A 23729-nucleotide genomic window follows, 5' to 3' on the forward strand; every position below is an offset into this window, starting at 1 on the left:
AATCACAGATTTTGCGTTTTTGGCGGGAAATCACAGATTTTTGCGTTTTTTGGCCTCCAAAATCGCATATTCTTAGCAGGCCTAAACTAAACTAAACTATGTGGTGCGAAACTTTCTTGCCATCAGTCACCAAGTATTTTTACGGTGCTTCCCGATTCTTCCGATTGTTAGCTTAAACAGATAGCATGAGCGGCAATGACACAGTCACAGGGCCAAGAAAAAAATTGTTTGCTTGCCCTCAAATATGAATTTTAACAATTGGGTCATATGACTCAAATGTCATAGATACATTGTCTATTGATCTACCGTACTTGAGCTAAGGATTCTTGTGATATAAAACTTGTTTTGATTGGATAAGGGGAACAGGGTGACATTTGGCCCTAAAATAGGTAGACGAATCAGCCGATAGCTACTATCGAGCATGGCAAACCCGGATGTCTATTGTCTATCAATCGTCATGCATGATGTGCATGCATGTAGGTATGCTAGCTAAATTCAAATTGCCATCAAACTGCATCATTTTATATATCAAATTAAAGCCCAAACAAAGCCAACACTTAAAACCTTTTTTTCATAGCACTTTCCGTAGCAAAGTTACATCTTGTCAAAGATTGACTTTCATCAAAAAGATTCAGCTAGCAAAATTCCCCAAAACGGCATTTCGGGGTGTTTCTAGATCTTCTCATTATGATAGCAGTATTAGCAGCTTTTTTTAATGGAACTGCTATCAAAATCCCTCTAAAATTCCATGTGCGATTGTCTTATCACCATAAAAAATCATATATTTGGGTCAAGTGAAGTATAGAAAACATATTTAAGTAGGTTTCCTTCTTCGGCCAGTTGTTTTAAATTTCTATATGTAAATATGCATTGACATTGTCGGTGAATTTGGTTGACTAGCATGGCAAATGTGTTAACTAAGGTTTGCCTGGCATACCTAATGCATGCATGCATGGCGATCATCCATATGTCATTATTGTGCATGCTCATTGCATAGCACAGCTGTCTGGTCAAATCTTTTCTGCACGAAAGTGGGCCTAACTTTTCCATATGGTTCAGAACAAGAAGTTATGAGCTACCAAAGACAGTAAGTGTAATGCACTTATCAAGTCTTTCCCGGCCCTGGGGACCCGGGACATAGCGGGAACATGCCGGGACGTGGCCGGGGATGTACACAAAATCATTGCCCCGCAGGCCGGGAAGTTAGCCGGGACTTGGCCGGGGATGTACAGTAGATCGTCCCCGCTATGCCGGGCCAATCATTCATGTTAGCGGGGCTTTTGCCGGGGTGTACAATTTTTTCCCCCGCACTGCCGGGACAAAGCGGGGACTTTCACGAAGGAGTCACACCATTAAAAAACATCAGTACCCGGTACCGTATACAAAGAACTGCCGATTTTGACATGCATACTCTTCTGTAATGCTAGACATGTCCACATTGCTTATTATAGAGGGCGACATTCAATCCAAAAAGTTGTGTCCACAGTAGCTCACAGTCAATGGCTTAACTGTGTAATCCCCATAGGGAAATACAAAATGTGAAATTTGGACACCAGAAACTTGACGACGTAGTCTAAAAAGTGCTGGTACTTTATCCTTGATACAGAAGTCAGCATGCAGTGAAAGTTAGATTTCATAAAATAAAATCGCCTTTGTGTAAAATGGATCATCGTGGTAAAAAATGATGCATTACATGCTTTTTTTGTACAGTAAGTCATTGTAAGGCATTGTCAATGATGGGCGCAGAAAAGTGCAGTTTTTAAAAAACAGACATTTGCCCATAACTTCGCTAATTTTTGACCTACAGACATGGTTGACCCCTCATTTTTAAGTTAAATAATCACCTTTTTAAACAAAATAATTTCAATGTGAAATATCCTACTTGAAAATTTTGTGAACATGCCTAGTAATGCATTATTTTCACGATTGTGGCGCTACAAAGCAAACTGAGGAGTGGGGTAATTACTTGTTATATAAGTAGGTATCCTAGGTGAATTCAAATTTGCCATCAAACTGCATCATTTTATATATCAAATTAAAGCCCTTGAGTAAACAAAGCCAAAACTGAAAACCTTTTTTTCATAGCACTTTCCGTAGCAAAGTTACATCTTGTCAAAGCCTGACTTTCATCAAAAAGATTCATCTAGCAAAATTCCCCAAAACGTCATATCGGAGGTGTTTCTAGATCTTAGTCTCATTATGATAGCAGCTTTTTTAATGGAACTGCTATCAAAATCCTCTGAAATTCCATGTCGGGTGACTTATCACCATAAAAAATTATATATTTGGGTCAAGTGAAGTATAGAAAACATATTTATGTAGGTTTCTTTCTTCGGGCACAAGTTTTAAATTTCTATGTAAAAATGCATCAATTGACATTGTCGGCGAATTTGGCTGACCAGCAAATGTGTTAACTAAGGTTTGCCTGGGTTACCTAATATAAGTAACCAATATTATATTTTAAAAACCAATTTCGTGCATCTATTTAAATGAAAGTCTATTTTTTTTTAAACACTTTATTTTGTTTTTAAAAATCCTTGCGTCTGCATGTAAGTTAAGGCTTAAACATGTCGATGTCTTTTAAATTATCGGCATGCACTATTAAATCGGCCGTGTTGTGTACGATCACTGCTATCCAAATAATCCAATCGATCTTTTTTTTATTAGGCCTATAATGTCGTTCATTCAATAATCGACACAGGTATATTAAACTCTGCAAGATGGGCCGGGGCATAGCCGGGATTGTACATTGTTTTAACGCAAGTCCCGCCCATGGGGTCGGGATTGTGCCGGGATTGTCACACTGTAGCCCGCTAGCGGGGCCGAGTCATAGCGGGGAATGTACAGAAAATTTATGCCCGTGGCGTAGGCCGGGACTTTAACGGGGTCAGTGCCGGGGATGTCACGCTGGCAAAATGTACTTCCCCGGCTAAGTCCCCGCTAGTCCCGGGTCCCCCAGGGCAGGGAAAAGACTTGATAAGTGCATAAGCAATGCAATGACACTCGCGAGTGCTAAAAAAGGGGGTCCAGGCCAAACTTCAAACGGCCATTTCTCAAAAACGACATGGCCTATTTAGGCCAATTTTTAGTATGGGTTCATTGTGGCCACAAAGATTATTCTAATGGAATTTAATCAAAATCTGAGAGGGTCACCTGGGGACCCCTGGTTGATTTGACATGGACTGACCCCAATCATGAATTTTAAAAACATTGATTGTAATTTGTAAGCTTACCTCCCACACCGCAATTTACTTTATTAGGATTGCTGTCTGCTTTGTAAGCTGCTGTCAGTGCAAACACCGCAACTGGCGGTGCTTGTTGGATTTCAGAAAATCGAGACATATTTGGTAAAATCTACCGTTTTCAGGTCAGAATCAAGCTCGGCTCAGCTGGGAAAATTATTGCGGATGCCTGGAAGATCAAAGAAAGATAAGGTCACGCACGTACGATGAAGTTTAATTTACACTACATCGCTGAGGGATATCGCAGATTCTTACCCAGATTAGCCAATGAAATATATCGCTTTTTGTTGCGCTGGGAAAATTGTGCTATCTTATTGGTCAAATGCAATCGCTCATTGCTCAGCGATGGAGTGTAAACTACGCTTTTAGAGATGGGCAATATCTATGATTTTGATCCGACTGTCAACTGCCACAGACCGATCCTCACTGCTAGCATGCTGCATGGGGGAGGATCGGGGAAGGGTATTAAACATTTCAAAACCAAAAATTGATTGCCCCCCACCCAATCTCAGCCTGTCAAAAATTGCTAATACTCCCACTCTCGGCCTGCCAAAAAAATCTTTGCCACACCCCTTGCGTATGCCAAATTTCGGTCAATCTCATCCCAGCGAAAGTAGGCCTAGGGCCTATATTTAAAAAAATTAAAATATAGTCCTATCATCACTCAAAATAGTCCAGGCCCTAGCTAGAACCCGGCCTACACCGGATAGGGCAGAGATTTTGACACTTGATTTGGGTTATTGGACCTTTGAGGTTAAAGAATCACGGAGGTGCTTTTGCGAAAGCGGCTGCGAATTCGAGAAATCCAAGATGGCCGCCGGCGGCCATTTTGAAAATTTTAAATTTTAGTTTTCACTCAATATTCATGTGTAATACATCATTCTATAGGTTTTAGCATACAAGGAATCAATTTCTGACATTATTTTTATGATTGAAGGTCAGTATAACATGTTTACATTCAAAATGGCCGCCAAATGGTTGCCAAAAGATGGGGTTTTCATTAAAATGTATTTAGAATTCAACATTTTAAGTTACTTGATGTTAAAAATAACCATGGGTTGCTGATATTATGGTGACAACAAAGCACAAGTCGTCTATGTCATTTCTATCATCTCCTGGATATGTTTTGAAAATCAAAATGGCCGCCAAAATAGTCTTTTTCATTAAAATGTGTTACAGGAGCATATAAAGTACCAGATTTACAAGGAAATGGTGTCAAACATTGTGTTCTTTTGTATTCAAAGTATCTCTCTGGTAACGGGGTAACAATATGACATCGGCATCAATTAATATTATCTCATGGGCATGTAAACATTCAAAATGGCCGCCAAAATGGCTCCAAAAACATGATTTTTTTCATTAAAATGTTATTTAAAACAGCATTTTAATAGATGTTGTGTTAAATATTTTCATGGAACGCTGATGTAATGTTAAAGTGGTATTTCTATCCAAATTTCTTCCTGCTCATGTGTTATGAAAGAAACTTAAATCCAAATTTTCATGCAAATCGGACATTCAGTTGGCGAATTGTGGGCTATAACATATATTTCAATGGTCCATAGGATTGTGTGTGATACCTTTTGTTGGCGACAGAATGAAATTCAAAATCGAACATTTCAGCCGGTTTCTCTAGATATAAATTATAAATTTATAAAATAAATTTGCAAGATTCCTTTTGCACATGATCATTATGCACCTAGTAAGGGAGACCGGGGCAGGTTGGCCCCCTTTTTCCCACTCGTCTGGAGAGCTCAGTTTGTGGGTTAGGAGGCTCTCAATTTGATACTTGAGAGCTGTTAACTCTAGGTAAATGCTAACGAATTTATATGGCTCTGTGACTTATGGTAGTTGTAGGAGAGAGCGAAATGAAAATTAACCAGGCCGGGGCAGGTTGGCCCACCACACGGGGCAGGTTGGCTTCTATGCACAATTTACCGTGTGTTATTGCCATATTTCTTTCCAATGAAACATTATAAATTTACAACTGCAGTAAGATAATACCTATTATAGTTCCAAGACATTATCTGTCAACAAATGAAATTCATTTTGCGCCATCATGGGTCATTCTTGAGGAAATAGCTAAAATCAAGGAAATAACGTTAACCAATCATCTTATAAAAAACCCATAACGAGAAATTGAAAGGCTGTGGACAACAATTATAATTGTCTTTTTTGTTCATTATTAACTATTCTGAGTGATGAATTACTTTTTTTTGTACAAATTCCCAATTATAAAAAAAATATGATATTGAAAAATTGGTATTTCTAGTCAAAAAGTGCTCAAATAGGACGACAACATAGATTTTTTGTGTAAATTGTATTTTGCTTCATTTGACACGAAATGGGTGAAAAATTGAGAAAGTATGCATAGTTCTTGCCCATAAACGCAAAGGGGACCAACCTGTCCCAGCGCAAGTGGGCCAACCTACCGGTGGTACCCCATAGTGTATTTTTCGTTTTTCCATCAAATTCCGCAGAACAGAAACAGGATGGACAGCTTTCAACTATATGGCATTTTAGGCAAGACCCACACCTTCCAATTAATCATGTTAGAATTAAACTATCACCGTACGCGTATTAATATGTTGAGGAAATGCGATATTTTCTGAAACCAAAAAAGTTCACTTTACATGCGAAATAATCGTTTTCCTTGATAAATCCGGAACTAAAAGGAGTATGATCATAAAATTTTATATGTATATTTTACATGACATGGATAACTTTTTAACACCCCAATAATTCCATATCAACACCTACAAAAATACCCAGAAACACAAGGTGGGCCAACCTGCCCCGGTCTCCCTATATAAGGGGTCCTGTTGGTGAAAATCTCAAAAAGCTTGGTGTGAAGTGGGGGTCGGACAAAGGTTCGCGAAATGGCCCTTTAACAACAAAGCTCAAATTAAAGATGGCTGCAATAAACTTCATGTTTTAAAAACATAGAATATTATGCCATTTCCATGCTTGACATTTAAAAACTGCCAAAATGGCCCCAAAAATATAGGTATTTGTTTTCAATTAAAGATATCCAGCAACTTACAATTTACCTAATGTATTATTTGCAACAATAGTGCTTTCTTTCCTTTCTTTTTTCCAAAATGACCATGCAAATAGTTTTTAAATTGATAATATTATGTCTCAACAACATGTAATTTATCTGATTTTCAAGGAAATGGCGCCACATGAGTGCTTTCTTCGAGATCCAAAAGTATCTTTGTGGCAGAGGGGTAAAACATGTCATTCAAAATTATCCCATGGGCAAGTTCAAGGAATTAAAAATGACTCCCAAAATGGCCACCAAAATATTATTTTTTCATCAAAATCTGTTACAGCAACACTAGGTATCTGGTTTTCAAGGGGATGGTGCCATAAGAGGAGAGTATTTTCCCACATAATCATTATAGCATAGCAGTAATAGGAAAACAGCATGGTCTTATGGGCAATTGGGCATGTTTAAAATTCAACTTGGCCACCAAAATATATTCTTTAAATGACTGTTACACCAACATACAAGATACCAGTTTTTTCTAGGAGATGATGTCATTTCTTCAGCTTCATGGCATATGGTTAACATTCTGTCATAAAATGATCTTGCCGACATGCTCGTACCAACGGGACCCCTTATATACTAGGTGCACAATGATCATGTGCAAAAGGAATCTTGCAAATATATTCCCTTTCCAGAGAAACCGGCCAAAATGTTCGATTTGGAATTTTATTCTGTCGCCAACGAAAGTATAACACACAATCCTATGGACCATTGAAATATATGTTATAGTTCATAATTCGCCAACGGAATGTCCGATTTACATGAAATTTTGGATTTAAGCTTCTTTCATGAATGTAAAAACACATGAGCAGGAAGAAATTTGGATAGAAATACCCTTTAACATTATATCAGCGTTCCATGGAAATATTTAACACAACATCTATTAAAATACTGTTTTAAATACCATTTTAATGAAAAAATCATGTTTTTGCAGCCATTTTGGCGGCCATTTTGAATGTTTACATGCCCATGAGATGATATTAATTGATGCCGATGTCATATTGTTACCCCTTTACCAGAGAGATACTTTGAATACAAAAGAACACAATGTTTGGCACCATTTCCTTGTAAATCTGGTACTTTATAATGCTCCTGTAACACATTTTAATGAAAAAAGACGATTTTGGCGGCCATTTTGGCAGCCATTTTGATTTTTAAACATATCCAGGAGATGACAGAAATGACATAGACGACTTGTGCTTTATTGTCACCATAATATCAGCAACCCATGGTTATTTTTAACATCAAATAACTTAAAATGTTGAATTCTAAATACATTTTAATGAAAACCCCATCTTTTGGCAACCATTTGGCGGCCATTTTGAATGTAAACATGTTATACTGACCTTCAATCATAAAAATAATGTCAGAAATTGATTCCTTGTATGCAAAAACCTATAGAATGATGTATTACACATGAATATTGAGTGAAAACTAAAATTTAAAATTTTCAAAATGGCCGCCGGCGGCCATCTTGATTTCTCGAATTCGCAGCCGCTTTCGCAAAAGCACCTCCGTGATTCTTTAACCTCAAAGGTCCAATAACCCAAATCAAGTGTCAAAATCTCTGCCCTATCCGGTGTAGGCCGGGTTCTAGCTAGGGCCAGGACTAAAGTAAAGGAGTCATCAAAATTGTCATCCTATAGGTATTTAAAAAATGAAAAAGGAAAAAAAAGGAAACAGCATCATCGACAACGTTGAAGCCCAATTTAAAGCTTTAAAATGAAGTAGGCCTACTAATCACTCTCTTTAGTTAAAAATATTAAATGATAGGCCTATTCGTATTTTTACCATGAAAGTTATTTTGGAAGTCTGAATAGGCAAAATTTTAATAATTTGCATGATCAAAAATTAATTCAAATTGAATTGAAATTTTAAAACCATTTTAAAAACTCCATAATAAAAGGTTAATTTCCGTAGCAAATTTCTTTGAAAGAGTAACAATCCCCGTCGGCTATAAGCTGTTATAATAGGCGCCTAAGTAGGCTAAGGCCTATAGCTCTAAATAGCCTATTATAGGGATAGGTCAGATCTCTCTTGGGTCCATTGTATTGTTAGGCTGTGTTTCACAAAAAAACTTACCTTTAATTTATATAGGGGATTATTACTTTTTCAAAGAATTGCCCACTCCGGAATTCGTAAGGGGGGTCCCAAATTTACAAAAAGTCGGCGTCAATTGCGCCCCCCCCCCCCCATTTCGGAAACAAAAATTGTATGACCCCACCCACCCACCATCGATACACCTTATGGCCTTAAGCCTACCCCTAAAGAGGCTAAATCAGTCTTTTTGAATACAATAAACCAGCTTAAACCCACCTGTACTGTGGTCATCTTGTGACTCCCTACATTTTATTAGTCATCAAAAATTTTAAGCTATTTTATGCCCCCCCTATTTTTCTTTCCAAAAATGTATGACCCCAGTATATTTGGGACCCCCCCCCCTCCCGAAGACAATGCCATCACAGCCCCCCTAACACTAACGAGTATATAGCCTAGAAGCTTGCGCGCTTTTGAAAAAGCTTTTGCTGCATAGTCATGATATTTAGGGGTGGTGCAATAATTATGTGTACCCCCAGGGTGGTGAATTATAGGGAGGGGGCAAAGATTTTTTGGCAAGCCAAAAGGGGGGCAAGCATTTTTTGGCAGGTCGAAAGGGGGGGGTCAAGCGATTTTTGGCAAGCCGAAAGGTGGGGGCAAGCGATTTTTGGCACAGATATTTTGGGCAAGGGGTATGAACGTTTGGACATTTATTTTGGGACATTAGAACACATCAGACATATCGAATTGCATTCTGAATACGAAGAATGTCCTTCTGATATCAAATAATTTTGATTTTTGAAATTCGCAATTTAATACACATTTTATGGCAAATCATTAAAATTGATATTTTGATATTTAACAGTACTCGAAGTAAACTTTATAAATCTGATGAAAGTGTATGTAGGTGGGATGAAAAGCCGACGATCAATTGAAAATTTTGACCTTTCGTATTGAAGATATGGATTTTTTTCCCAAAACACCAAAAAATTAGGTCTTTTTGGGAAAAAAATCCATATCTTCAATATGAAAGGTCAAAATTTTCAATTGACCGTCGGCTTTTCCTCCCAGCTACATACACTTTAAGAATATATCATTAGATTTATATAATTTACTTCGAGGACTGTTATATATCAAAATTTTGAAAAATGTAAAATTTTTATAATTTGTCATAAAATTTGTTTTATATTGTGATTTTCAAAAAATGAAAATTATTTGATATCAGAAAGACATGCTTCATATTCAGAATGCAATTCGATAGGTCTGAGGTGCTCTCATGTCCCACAAAAAACACTGTCGAAACGTAATAAACGCGACACGTTCAAATATGCAAAATTTTCCCCCAAATCTTGCATGTGTAAGGAGGGGGCAAAGATTTTTTGGCACATCAAAAGGGGGGCAATGGTTTTTTGGCACGTCAAAAGGGGGGGGCAAAGATTTTTGGCACGGCCAAAATGGGGGAGGGCAATTCCGGCAAGCGATTTTTGGCAGACCATTAAGAATTCACCACCCCGGGGTACACATGATTATTGCACCACACCACCCCTTAGTCATGATAGTATGTCATCAGGTGGTGGGCGCCGTGCATTCTCTAAATTCAGTAAATTTCCATCGTCAACCGTGTAATATTGAATGGGATTATTTTGTAATTTTAAAATGAAATAATATAGGCCTAAATACAAGTTAAACCCGTTGGGGTTCTATAATGAACCACACAAAACTAACCGAGTATTATGATGGAAAATGCAATACACGGCCGAGCGGTTTTGCCGGCTCGGACCTCCAACAGTTTCCGACCATCATCAGTGCCACTCAGTCGTCGACTGATGTCATGTCATGCCGACCGGTGGGGGGGGGGGGGCACTCAACTTTAGAAGTGGTATAAGATGTTGTTTAAAAAAATAAAAGAGGGGGTTCATTGATGGGTACAAACAAAATGAAAACGGGGGTCATGACAATATTTTGAAAAAGAGGTTCATTGGGTATGAAATTTCAAAAAAGTGGTCATCGGGTAGACAAAATGGAGCAAATGATGCCTCTTTGTTCCAAATTTCCCAAATTTACAACACTGCTGAAAGTTTTCACATTTTATACCGAGTAACATTTGTGGCATCGTTTTGATGCCCGGGTTTTGATGATGATCTTTGAGAAAAAAAAATGGGGGCGGTCATTGGGTAGCGGCAAAATGGGGGTTATTGGATGACCGTATAATAAATTTTCAGCGGGTCATCGACTTCAAAAAGGAGGTCTATTGACATGCACATATAATCATATTTGCCATATTCAGCAAATGTTATAATATGGCTTTAGTTCCCCCCCCCCCAGCTCCCCCTCCGGATTGTCTTTTGGAATGGGCCTTCAAGGAATGCTGTTTAGAGCATTTACAATAGAACATAAGGATCGAGAGAATGGTAGCTAATGGTCAACTAAGGAGACCTTGATCACTCACCTATAGGCGCACTCGCTCTCCGTGCCCCAATGATATTTCGGGGCTGTCCAATATGTGTACCCCCGGGGTGCATGAACTGGTCTGCCAAAAATCGCTTGCCCCTCCCCCCCCCCCCAGCTGACTGTGCCAAAACATCTTTGCCACCCCCCCCCTTTTGACATGCCAAAACTCCCGGATCATCAGAAATTTTGCCCCCCCTTTCGACCTGCCAAAAATCGTTTGACCCCCTAATTGGACCTGACAAAAATGCCCGCCCCCCCCCCTTTGGCCTGCCAAAAAATCTCACCCTTCACCACCGTAGGCCCTAGGCCGTAATTTAGCCTTACACCACCCCTCACCCTAGCTCCTTATTTCACCGTGAGACATATTTTAAGGTGGAGGCGCACTTTTGGACATTGAATTATTTCATTAATTTTTCACCCTGGTAAGTCGGGTAATTCAAATAATTAAATATCCAAAGCTAACGCTAAATAGGGCCCCTCCGCCTAATGAACATCGGACACTGCACCGGAACAGCCGATGAACATTTACGGTATACCGCCCTGCACTAGATAAGCAGATGCTTTGAAAGGTCAAAGGTTGTAAAACGAGCAGTTCGACAATCCCATTATTAAAAAGGTATATGAAAATTTTATTTTGTTCCAAAGATTCATAAATAATAGAAACTTCACCAAAATATTGCCAATTGTTACAAATATGTTGAATTCATTATGCTGCTTATGTGATATTTTCTTTTATAGTGAGCAAAAATAGTTTGAAACTTGCAACATTTAAGATACTTTATAATAATCCTACCTTTGAATTTTAGACAAGTCCGTCATATTTGCGATTCATCAACAAATAGCGGTAATTCCAATTTGAAAATACGGAGTTACAGAAAACAAGGTAGGTGACATAAATGTCAATAAAAACAAATTAAACATGCAAAAACTACATAATAAAAAGAATCTTTGCTTTAAGAAGTACTTATTCAAGCAGGTGCACCTACTTGACTTGCCGATTGTCATAATACTACTCAGAATTTCATGATCTACAACCGTCGCATTTTGATTTTCAAATCGTGTTCATTATCATTGTTGACATCAATTGACATTGCCAATCATTTGCCAATTTTTTTGCCGTCATTGCTAGCCCGAGGTACTCACACCTCCGTCACTTCGATTTCCACTGTCCTTCTCCGTACGAAGGTCTGCTAAACGAATTAATCTGCAAGAAATATTTTGTACATAAACATTATGTAGCCAGAGGTTTCCAGTGATATAAAAATCTCCACTTTTTTTGAGAAAAGTGGGGGGATGAGGCTGTGCCTGGCTGTGGATCACGAAATGCCCCTTTAAAGGTCCGTAACCCGATCGACAGCATCATCCCCCCCGATTTTTTTCATTGTTGATGAGGTTTTGGTATCACATAATAGATAATATTTTTCTCATTACTATCCTGAAATTTGACGCTCCAAGTCGATGTATTTCCGGAGAAATCATGAATCACAGCGGTTTTTACAGGTATACCAGTTTGTAAACAATGGTAAATACTTTGGATTTCTGGGAGGGAATTATGAACGAAATATCAGTCACCGCAACAGCTACTTTGGTTTCAAGCGTCATACACATTCTGTGAAAAAGCGAACCACACTAACTGCTGAGGAGACGGTGCGCCGTATATAGTTATGAAAACGGCAACAGTTAGCGTGGTGTGCTAAATAGCTCAATTGACTAGCGCGTGTGTTTTTTACCCGAGAGGTACCCGGTTCAAAACCCGGTCTCGGAAGGTTTTTTTTCCTCTCCATTTTACCCAAACTTTTTTATATTCATTTGCAATGTACATATTGCAAGGGGAAATATATTTTGTTTCCTTTTTTCTGAAACGGTACGAAAAAAAAACATTTTCCGTTCAATACGGGCCGGGCATTGTACAGCATGTCAGCATTCGTCATTGCCTGCCCAGAATGCAATTCACGATACCAAGGTATTGGATTGCAAATTTGGCTATTTATTCACATTTACGCTGAAAATGCTCTCGCTTTTTCACAAAGCAGCATAAAGGAGGCGATATTTGATATTATTATGTAATTTTAAAGACAATCCATATCCAAAACCAATAGGGTTACCCCCCTTTAAATACCACTTCCTACCATTCCTCACATGATGAAGATGAGACTTAAACAAAACATATTTGGTGCATGTTCATAAATTTTGAGCACATTTGAGGATGTAAAAGACCAGACTTGTGACTGTTATCGTCATGCCGTGTTTTGAATTCTTCCTATAAATAGATGCCGTCAGTGTGACGTCATCACCGCGACATGACTTCACGGTGCCCCGTTTTTACGTACGTATGGCACTCATGGCCCTAGCATGCCTAGTGAGGAAGGAACAGGGTCAGGGCCATGATGTTTCGGGCTACGTCATTGCATGCCCAGTCCATGAGTCTATGATTGCATACATGTATACTATATGTATACGCATGTACAGTGGGCACAATTGGTTGCTACTATGTTGTGTCAACGTCAATATCTAACGTTGGACGACGGTTGCCTGGAGGATGGATATGAAAGTTTTTTTGACGCCAAAATAGAACGTTGGTACGACGTCGACGTTCAGCGTGGTGCAGACGTGAGCAAACGTCGATCCAACATTGACCCAACCCTAATAAAGATGTAATTTGTGACGCTGGGCTAACATAATATCGTTGATGTTGGGCCAATGTTATTAATCCATCCATTGACCAACGTTAAACCAACCATTAATCCAACGTTGATCCAACCATTGGCAAGTAACCCCAAAGAGACGAAAAATCATGAAAAAAAGAAAGAAGAATATTATTTAGTAGCATATACTCTGCTTACACAGAGTCTTACACTTAATACTGTCTATATTACAACGGAAGCAAATTTCCTAGCTTAATTTTATACATAACACTTACCTTGATGTACCTGCCGGGATTCGAACCCATGACCTCTGGATTATGAGACTGATGCCCTACTGACTGAGCTAACGGGGTTTACATATTCTATGAAGTGTTTTAAGTTAATATACCGGTAAGCAATATTTTGATGGCTAAACCTGCTAAAGTGCATTATTTAAAGGATATTGATCAAATTTACTGTAAATATTGATAACATTTACTAAATTTGTTGATTTTTTTTCTTTTTTTTTTTAAATAAAAAATCTTACTGACGATTGAATTCCAAAATTTTATTGTTAGTATAAATATAATTATATATTCATTATTATTATTATTATTATTAGTTTATCTAGTGGGCTTTTATAGTCTTTATTTAATGTTACACTTTAATGCGCCTAGTAAATAGAAAATTTTGGACCAACTTGACCATTCCGATGACTTGGAAACAGTAGGCCTGTCAACTGTCATGCTGTTTACCAACGTTGGTCTGATATCGCGGACAGCATTCTGACCGTCATATTAAGGTTTGTGCGACGACGTTTCCCCAATCTCGGCGTAAGAAACTGTCATTTTAAGACAATATATAAGCCAAATGCAACATATTTATCGTCGGTCGTATCGATGTCGCCAATGAAGTGTTACTTCAACATTAGTATTGAGGTCATACGACAACCAGCGTAAGGCAGACGATGTCGTCAATGAAGTGTTACCTCAACGTTATATTGAGATCTTACAACAACCATTGTACGGCAGTCATTATGTGACCTTAATACAACGCCTTTATCGCAGTTGTACCGATGTCGCCAATAAAGTGTTGCTTCAACGTTAGTATTGAGGTCATACGACAACCATCGTGACGGCAGACGCGTTATTGCGACGCCTTCAATCATTGGTGTACCGATGTCGCCAATGAAGTGTTACCTCAACGTTGTATTGAAGTCGTACGACAACTGTCGCAGGGTAGTCAACAGGTGACGTTAATGTAACATCTTTATTGTCAGTTGTACTGATATCGACAATAAAGTGTTGCCTCAACGTTATATTGAAGTCGTATGACAACTGTCGCAGGGTAGTCAACAGGTGACGTTAATGCAACATCTTTATTGTCAGTTGTACTGATGTCGGCAATGAAGTGTTGCCTCAACATTGTATTGAAGTCGCACGACGATCGCCTTACGGCCGACATTACCACAACGCTTTGTGCGACTGACGCCCTAGATTATTACTTGTGTTAACGTTGGAATTTGGTTGCCCGACGTCCGATCTTATTACAACGTCCATACAACGTAGTTTTTCCCGATTGTGCCCACTGGGAGGGTACCTCCGGCGTAGTTCCAGTAACTGTAACTCGTCATGCATACCTAGCATGACCTAGAGTTACAGTGCACTCTACAATGCTCTATTAATATCTATTCCAGTGCTCTATTAATATCTATTCCACAAATAAGAAGTTACATCACAATATGTGGGCTCATTTTGGGCTCTTAGGATGTAGCTGAGGAACTCTCTCAAGTTGTGGGAGACTCAAGGACAGTTTGGGCATGCACTGCGCACTGATGATTTTAATCCCATTGTAGTCAGGGTTTGGGCGTGCGTGGATGATTTTAATCCCACTGTACTAGTCTATACCGTACTCACAAAGTTAAGGTAATTGATCTACATTAATAACATTGATCTCATCTTTTGGGTGGGTTCAAAAATCCCTGAGCTGGCAAAACCTGCAATCTTCATCATGTTCATGGGAGTAATTTACTTCTAAAGTGCAAAAGTGGTCAAAATATTGCTCTGCAATATGTCTTGATTTTCATGATTTGGATTTATCATATTGAGCAGTATTCTACTTGTGATGTTTCTACCCTGTGTAGAGAGAGTCTACAGCATCTCTGAGGTAAAACTGACAAATACAAGCCACAAGGTATATTTCTTGATGCTTGAAGTTTGGATTTCTTAAACGTACAGTGGCAGTGCATCCCTATATACTGCTGCAAGACTTCAGGTCCGTACATGTAGATGTCATTATGTTTATGATAAAGACTGAAGTCTTGCTGGCAGGACTACCTCCGGCGGGGCACAGTGTCGACACCCTATAAACTTAATACTCCGTTGGTGAGCGACGGCCGATTGGTATTTCACCGAACGCAAGAAAAGTGAGCCCCATCTGATTGGCTAGAAATCGATCGATAGATCGCTCAGTGGTGGAGTACAAACTCAAAATGGAGAGATGTATTCGATTGAAATCAGTATTCTATTATTGACGCAGATAAAGAAAGGGGTATAGTCATTTTTAATTTACACACCCAAACCTGTATGCAAAATTAGTCACAAAATTTATCAGGGGGTGTAGTACCACCTTAAGGGAACTTTGATGGGGAATTATGCCATTGGTTTTGGTGTAGGGAATGAAGTATTGAGAATGAGAAAGTCATAAAATTAAAAATATTAAAATTAAGGGCATGTAGGGGGCCTACTATGTAGTAGGTATGCCAGGCAAACCTTAATTAACACATTTGTTAATCAACTAATTTTGCCTAGAACACAATACATATTTTACATAGAATTTTAAAAGAACAGGTAGGTCAAGGTCACAAGGAAACCTACATAAATATGTTTTCTATACTTCACTTGACCCAAATATATGATTTTTTATGGTGATGAGACAATCGCACATGGAATTTTAAGAGGGATTAGAGGGATTTTGATAGCAGTTCCATTTTAAAAGCTGCTATCATAAGGCCCTTCGCACTTGATTATTAGTTTACTGTTTATCGCCCGCGTCCAAAATTAATTATTTTATTTTTATTTCTAATTTTCTCCTTTAAAATAAAGTTTCTTTCAACAACTTCTACTTGCCATTTTCTGACTTTAATATATCAACAATAATGATGAATGAACAAAGAGTACAACTCCACCAGGTCCACCTTCACTTATTTATAAAATCAAATATTGTTGTGAAATAATTAAATGCCCGCTCTAGTCAAAACGAGTCAATAGTTGCCTATAATAGTTCAAACTAAATAAAGAAAATAAAAGTTAATTAATAATTAAAAGTCACCTCGTCCCTTTTTCAAAATCTTTAACAGGAAACTAATAATCAAGTGCGAAGGGCCTAATGAGACTAAGATCTAGAAACACCCCCGAAATGCCGTTTTGGGGAATTTTGCCAGCAGAATCTTTTTGATGAAAGTCAATCTTTGACAAGATGTAACTTTGCTACGGAAAGTGCTATGACAAAAAGGTTTTCAGTTTTGTCTTTCTTTACTCAAGGGCTTTAATTTGATATATAAAATGATGCAATTTGATAGCAAATTTGAATTCACCTGGCATACCTATATGGCTCAAAATAAGCTAAGGTGTCATAAAAATGTAACACACAATTATTTTTCCAGCTCTTTTCTTTCTGGTCTCCAACCAGGTTTAAATTATAGTATGCACATATATTGTTCATAATACACTAAAAGAAAGATAAGTTATAGACCATTTACTTAACAAATTTAATTTTCTAGCCCTTGCGTACGTTATATTTGACAGACACAATTTTGATGATTTTCTGCAATCAAATAAAAATTTATAAAGTATTACATAAGGTATTTTGTGGTTATTTAGGTGTAGGACCTACAGCAACTGATTGTGGAAAAAAATGTGTCCAAATATTACAATAAGGAGGATAAATTGTTATAAATAAAATATGTGTGTCTGTCAAGCCACAACATACGCAAGATGTCTGTCAAATGTAACATACAGAATAATAATTTGGCAAAAACAGTAGTTCAAGATGGGAAATTGAATAAAGATCACATGCAGTTTATAAATCACATGTTTTAAAACACTTTTATAAACTCTAAACTATCATCATAATGTGAACATCAAGTGATTTTTAATTTTTATAAACGTAATACGTATGTTACTTTTGACAGACACATACAAATCTTATGCGTATGTTACTTATGCATAAATGTTTGACAGACAACACTTAACAATGGATTGTGTCATCAAAAAGCTTCTCCTCACAAAGTGATAGTGCCACAAAGCTAGGTGGAGCTAAATGCTATGTCATGTAGCATAATTAGCTGTATCACCCTAGTTTAGCAGGAATTACAGCACCGTCTTGCGTATGTTACTATTTGACAGACATTTCAAGAAAAATTTTAAAATTGTTATATGTTCAAAAAAGATGGCAGCCACTTACAAATTGATTATAATATATGGAGAAATGAAGTTATTTACAATAGATTTACCCTTTAGTTTATGCTTCAAGTCTTTGTTTATAAAAAACTGAGGGACTTCAAAATCAATCAAAAGTTTGACAGACAATAGTAACATACGCAAGGCAAACTTTTAAATCCTTTTTTTGATCTGTTAACTTATAATTCATAATGCCTCTTTCTGTTTTTTTTGATTGGTTTACTGCACCATTTTGGGAAACAGGTCACATGAATTTCTATAAGGATCCATAAAAAAAATTAAAAGCTGTTGAAAAAAGGCGCCTCTTGGCATGTTACAAATAAAAGTGTAAAAATAGGCATTTTTACAGCTATTTTTTTTTTTTTTTATTTAGAGTGAAAGGATTTTACTTAAATTGTGTATGCTATGTCTTTACTACCTAAACTTGCCACTAAACTAGCAAATATTCCATTTCTATAATTATTATTTTTTTAAAAAAAGATGTCAAAATATATGGCTATAATATGACACCTTGGCATATTTTGAGCCATATGTAGGCAAGGTCTTAGGTAGGATTTGAAGGTTTGTGTAAATTCAAAAACCTGGGTGTGTAAAGTAAACATTTCTGCACAAAGTATTGGGCAAAAACTGGGTGTGTTATTAACAAATTTAGGTGTACCTTTCCTTGTATACATAGGGGCATGCAATGCTGATGCGCATTGATGATTGTGGACTTGTCATGCTTGTTAATCAGTAAACCTTTTTTTTACTTTAGATCGAAAATGGGAAAATCCAAGACGATACACGAGGCATTTGTGGAGTGTCAGACGACCACTGCTGTACACACCAAACTAATATCAGGCTTGAAGAAAACCTATGATAAGGTAAGGGCCAAGACGATACACGAGGCATTTGTGGAGTGTCAGACGACCACTGCTGTCCACACCAAACTAATATCAGGCTTGAAGAAAACCTATGATAAGGTAAGGTCCAAGACGATACACGAGGCATTTGTGGAGTGTCAGACGACCACTGCTGTCCATACCAAACTAATATCAGGCTTGAAGAAAACCTATGATAAGGTAAGGTCCAAGACGATACACGAGGCATTTGTGGAGTGTCAGACGACCACTGCTGTCCACACCAAACTAATATCAGGCTTGAAGAAAACCTATGATAAGGTAAGGGCCAAGACGATACACGAGGCATTTGTGGAGTGTCAGACGACCACTGCTGTCCACACCAAACTAATATCAGGCTTGAAGAAAACCTATGATAAGGTAAGGGCCAAGACGATACACGAGGCATTTGTGGAGTGTCAGACGACCACTGCTGTCCACACCAAACTAATATCAGGCTTGAAGAAAACCTATGATAAGGTAAGGGCCAAGACGATACACGAGGCATTTGTGGAGTGTCAGACGACCACTGCTGTACACACCAAACTAATATCAGGCTTGAAGAAAACCTATGATAAGGTAAGGTCCAAGACGATACACGAGGCATTTGTGGAGTGTCAGACGACCACTGCTGTCCACACCAAACTAATATCAGGCTTGAAGAAAACCTATGATAAGGTAAGGTCCAAGACGATACACAAGGCATTTGTGGAGTGTCAGACGACCACTGCTGTCCACACCAAACTAATATCAGGCTTGAAGAAAACCTATGATAAGGTAAGGGCCAAGACGATACACGAGGCATTTGTGGAGTGTCAGACGACCACTGCTGTCCACACCAAACTAATATCAGGCTTGAAGAAAACCTATGATAAGGTAAGGTCCAAGACGATACACGAGGCATTTGTGGAGTGTCAGACGACCACTGCTGTCCACACCAAACTAATATCAGGCTTGAAGAAAACCTATGATAAGGTAAGGGCCAAGACGATACATGAGGCATTTGTGGAGTGTCAGACGACCACTGCTGTACACACCAAACTAATATCAGGCTTGAAGAAAACCTATGATAAGGTAAGGTCCAAGACGATACACGAGGCATTTGTGGAGTGTCAGACGACCACTGCTGTCCACACCAAACTAATATCAGGCTTGAAGAAAACCTATGATAAGGTAAGGTCCAAGACGATACACGAGGCATTTGTGGAGTGTCAGACGACCACTGCTGTCCACACCAAACTAATATCAGGCTTGAAGAAAACCTATGATAAGGTAAGGGCCAAGACGATACACGAGGCATTTGTGGAGTGTCAGACGACCACTGCTGTACACACCAAACTAATATCAGGCTTGAAGAAAACCTATGATAAGGTAAGGGCCAAGACGATACATGAGGCATTTGTGGAGTGTCAGACGACCACTGCTGTCCACACCAAACTAATATCAGGCTTGAAGAAAACCTATGATAAGGTAAGGGCCAAGACGATACACGAGGCATTTGTGGAGTGTCAGACGACCACTGCTGTCCACACCAAACTAATATCAGGCTTGAAGAAAACCTATGATAAGGTAAGGGCCAAGACGATACACGAGGCATTTGTGGAGTGTCAGACGACTACTGCTGTCCACACCAAACTAATATCAGGCTTGAAGAAAACCTATGATAAGGTAAGGGCCAAGACGATACACGAGGCATTTGTGGAGTGTCAGACGACCACTGCTGTCCACACCAAACTAATATCAGGCTTGAAGAAAACCTATGATAAGGTAAGGTCCAAGACGATACACGAGGCATTTGTGGAGTGTCAGACGACCACTGCTGTCCACACCAAACTAATATCAGGCTTGAAGAAAACCTATGATAAGGTAAGGGCCAAGACGATACACGAGGCATTTGTGGAGTGTCAGACGACCACTGCTGTCCACACCAAACTAATATCAGGCTTGAAGAAAACCTATGATAAGGTAAGGGCCAAGACGATACATGAGGCATTTGTAGAGTGTCAGACGACCACTGCTGTCCACACCAAACTAATATCAGGCTTGAAGAAAACCTATGATAAGGTAAGGGCCAAGACGATACACAAGGCATTTGTGGAGTGTCAGACGACCACTGCTGTCCACACCAAACTAATATCAGGCTTGAAGAAAACCTATGATAAGGTAAGGTCCAAGACGATACACGAGGCATTTGTGGAGTGTCAGACGACCACTGCTGTCCACACCAAACTAATATCAGGCTTGAAGAAAACCTATGATAAGGTAAGGGCCAAGACGATACACGAGGCATTTGTGGAGTGTCAGACGACCACTGCTGTCCACACCAAACTAATATCAGGCTTGAAGAAAACCTATGATAAGGTAAGGGCCAAGACGATACATGAGGCATTTGTAGAGTGTCAGACGACCACTGCTGTCCACACCAAACTAATATCAGACTTGAAGAAAACCTATGATAAGGTAAGGTCCAAGACGATACACGAGGCATTTGTGGAGTGTCAGACGACCACTGCTGTCCACACCAAACTAATATCAGGCTTGAAGAAAACCTATGATAAGGTAAGGGCCAAGACGATACACGAGGCATTTGTGGAGTGTCAGACGACCACTGCTGTCCACACCAAACTAATATCAGGCTTGAAGAAAACCTATGATAAGGTAAGGTCCAAGACGATACACGAGGCATTTGTGGAGTGTCAGACGACCACTGCTGTACACACCAAACTAATATCAGGCTTGAAGAAAACCTATGATAAGGTAAGGGCCAAGACGATACACGAGGCATTTGTGGAGTGTCAGACGACCACTGCTGTCCACACCAAACTAATATCAGGCTTGAAGAAAACCTATGATAAGGTAAGGTCCAAGACGATACACGAGGCATTTGTGGAGTGTCAGACGACCACTGCTGTCCACACCAAACTAATATCAGGCTTGAAGAAAACCTATGATAAGGTAAGGGCCAAGACGATACACGAGGCATTTGTGGAGTGTCAGACGACCACTGCTGTCCACACCAAACTAATATCAGGCTTGAAGAAAACCTATGATAAGGTAAGGTCCAAGACGATACAAGAGGCATTTGTGGAGTGTCAGACGACCACTGCTGTCCACACCAAACTAATATCAGGCTTGAAGAAAACCTATGATAAGGTAAGGTCCAAGACGATACACAAGGCATTTGTAGAGTGTCAGACGACCACTGCTGTCCACACCAAACTAATATCAGGCTTGAAGAAAACCTATGATAAGGTAAGGTCCAAGACGATACACGAGGCATTTGTGGAGTGTCAGACGACCACTGCTGTCCACACCAAACTAATATCAGGCTTGAAGAAAACCTATGATAAGGTAAGGTCCAAGACGATACACGAGGCATTTGTGGAGTGTCAGACGACCACTGCTGTCCACACCAAACTAATATCAGGCTTGAAGAAAACCTATGATAAGGTAAGGTCCAAAACGATACACGAGGCATTTGTGGAGTGTCAGACGACCACTGCTGTCCACACCAAACTAATATCAGGCTTGAAGAAAACCTATGATAAGGTAAGGTCCAAGACGATACACGAGGCATTTGTGGAGTGTCAGACGACCACTGCTGTCCACACCAAACTAATATCAGGCTTGAAGAAAACCTATGATAAGGTAAGGGCCAAGACGATACATGAGGCATTTGTGGAGTGTCAGACGACCACTGCTGTCCACACCAAACTAATATCAGGCTTGAAGAAAACCTATGATAAGGTAAGGGCCAAGACGATACACGAGGCATTTGTGGAGTGTCAGACGACCACTGCTGTCCACACCAAACTAATATCAGGCTTGAAGAAAACCTATGATAAGGTAAGGTCCAAGACGGTACACGAGGCATTTGTGGAGTGTCAGACGACCACTGCTGTCCACACCAAACTAATATCAGGCTTGAAGAAAACCTATGATAAGGTAAGGTCCAAGACGATACACGAGGCATTTGTGGAGTGTCAGACGACCACTGCTGTCCACACCAAACTAATATCAGGCTTGAAGAAAACCTATGATAAGGTAAGGTCCAAGACGATACACGAGGCATTTGTGGAGTGTCAGACGACCACTGCTGTCCACACCAAACTAATATCAGGCTTGAAGAAAACCTATGATAAGGTAAGGTCCAAGACGATACACGAGGCATTTGTGGAGTGTCAGACGACCACTGCTGTCCACACCAAACTAATATCAGGCTTGAAGAAAACCTATGATAAGGTAAGGTCCAAGACGATACACGAGGCATTTGTGGAGTGTCAGACGACCACTGCTGTCCACACCAAACTAATATCAGGCTTGAAGAAAACCTATGATAAGGTAAGGTCCAAGACGATACACGAGGCATTTGTGGAGTGTCAGACGACCACTGCTGTCCACACCAAACTAATATCAGGCTTGAAGAAAACCTATGATAAGGTAAGGTCCAAGACGATACACGAGGCATTTGTGGAGTGTCAGACGACCACTGCTGTCCACACCAAACTAATATCAGGCTTGAAGAAAACCTATGATAAGGTAAGGGCCAAGACGATACACGAGGCATTTGTGGAGTGTCAGACGACCACTGCTGTCCACACCAAACTAATATCAGGCTTGAAGAAAACCTATGAAAAGGTAAGGTCCAAGACGATACACGAGGCATTTGTAGAGTGTCAGACGACCACTGCTGTCCACACCAAACTAATATCAGGCTTGAAGAAAACCTATGATAAGGTAAGGTCCAAGACGATACACGAGGCATTTGTGGAGTGTCAGACGACCACTGCTGTCCACACCAAACTAATATCAGGCTTGAAGAAAACCTATGATAAGGTAAGGTCCAAGACGATACACGAGGCATTTGTGGAGTGTCAGACAACTACTGCTGTCCACACCAAACTAATATCAGGATTGAAGAAAACCTATGATAAGGTAAGGTCCAAGACGATACACAAGGCATTTGTGGAGTGTCAGACGACCACTGC

At 39.3% G+C, this 23729-nt stretch overlaps 2 protein-coding genes across 2 annotated transcripts in view; one reads left to right on the forward strand and one right to left on the reverse strand.

The window, feature by feature from the left end:
- The window catches only part of LOC140162523 (aspartate aminotransferase, cytoplasmic-like), a 30731-nt gene extending 27292 nt beyond the window's left edge, over positions 1-3439 (reverse strand). The window contains exon 1 of the mRNA XM_072185772.1: positions 3234-3439. Coding sequence (XP_072041873.1) covers positions 3234-3342 — 109 coding nt within the window. The 5' untranslated portion in view covers positions 3343-3439. The remainder of the gene's footprint in view (positions 1-3233) is intronic.
- Positions 3440-11572: 8133 nt separating this feature from the next.
- The window catches only part of LOC140161683 (condensin complex subunit 3-like), a 37147-nt gene continuing 24990 nt past the window's right edge, over positions 11573-23729 (forward strand). Inside the window, exons 1-2 of the mRNA XM_072184984.1 lie at positions 11573-11662; positions 18618-18726. Coding sequence (XP_072041085.1) covers positions 18625-18726 — 102 coding nt within the window. The 5' untranslated portion in view covers positions 11573-11662; positions 18618-18624. The remainder of the gene's footprint in view (positions 11663-18617; positions 18727-23729) is intronic.

This window comes from Amphiura filiformis, chromosome 10 (assembly GCF_039555335.1).
Source record: "Amphiura filiformis chromosome 10, Afil_fr2py, whole genome shotgun sequence".
Classification (NCBI taxonomy): domain Eukaryota; kingdom Metazoa; phylum Echinodermata; class Ophiuroidea; order Amphilepidida; family Amphiuridae; genus Amphiura; species Amphiura filiformis.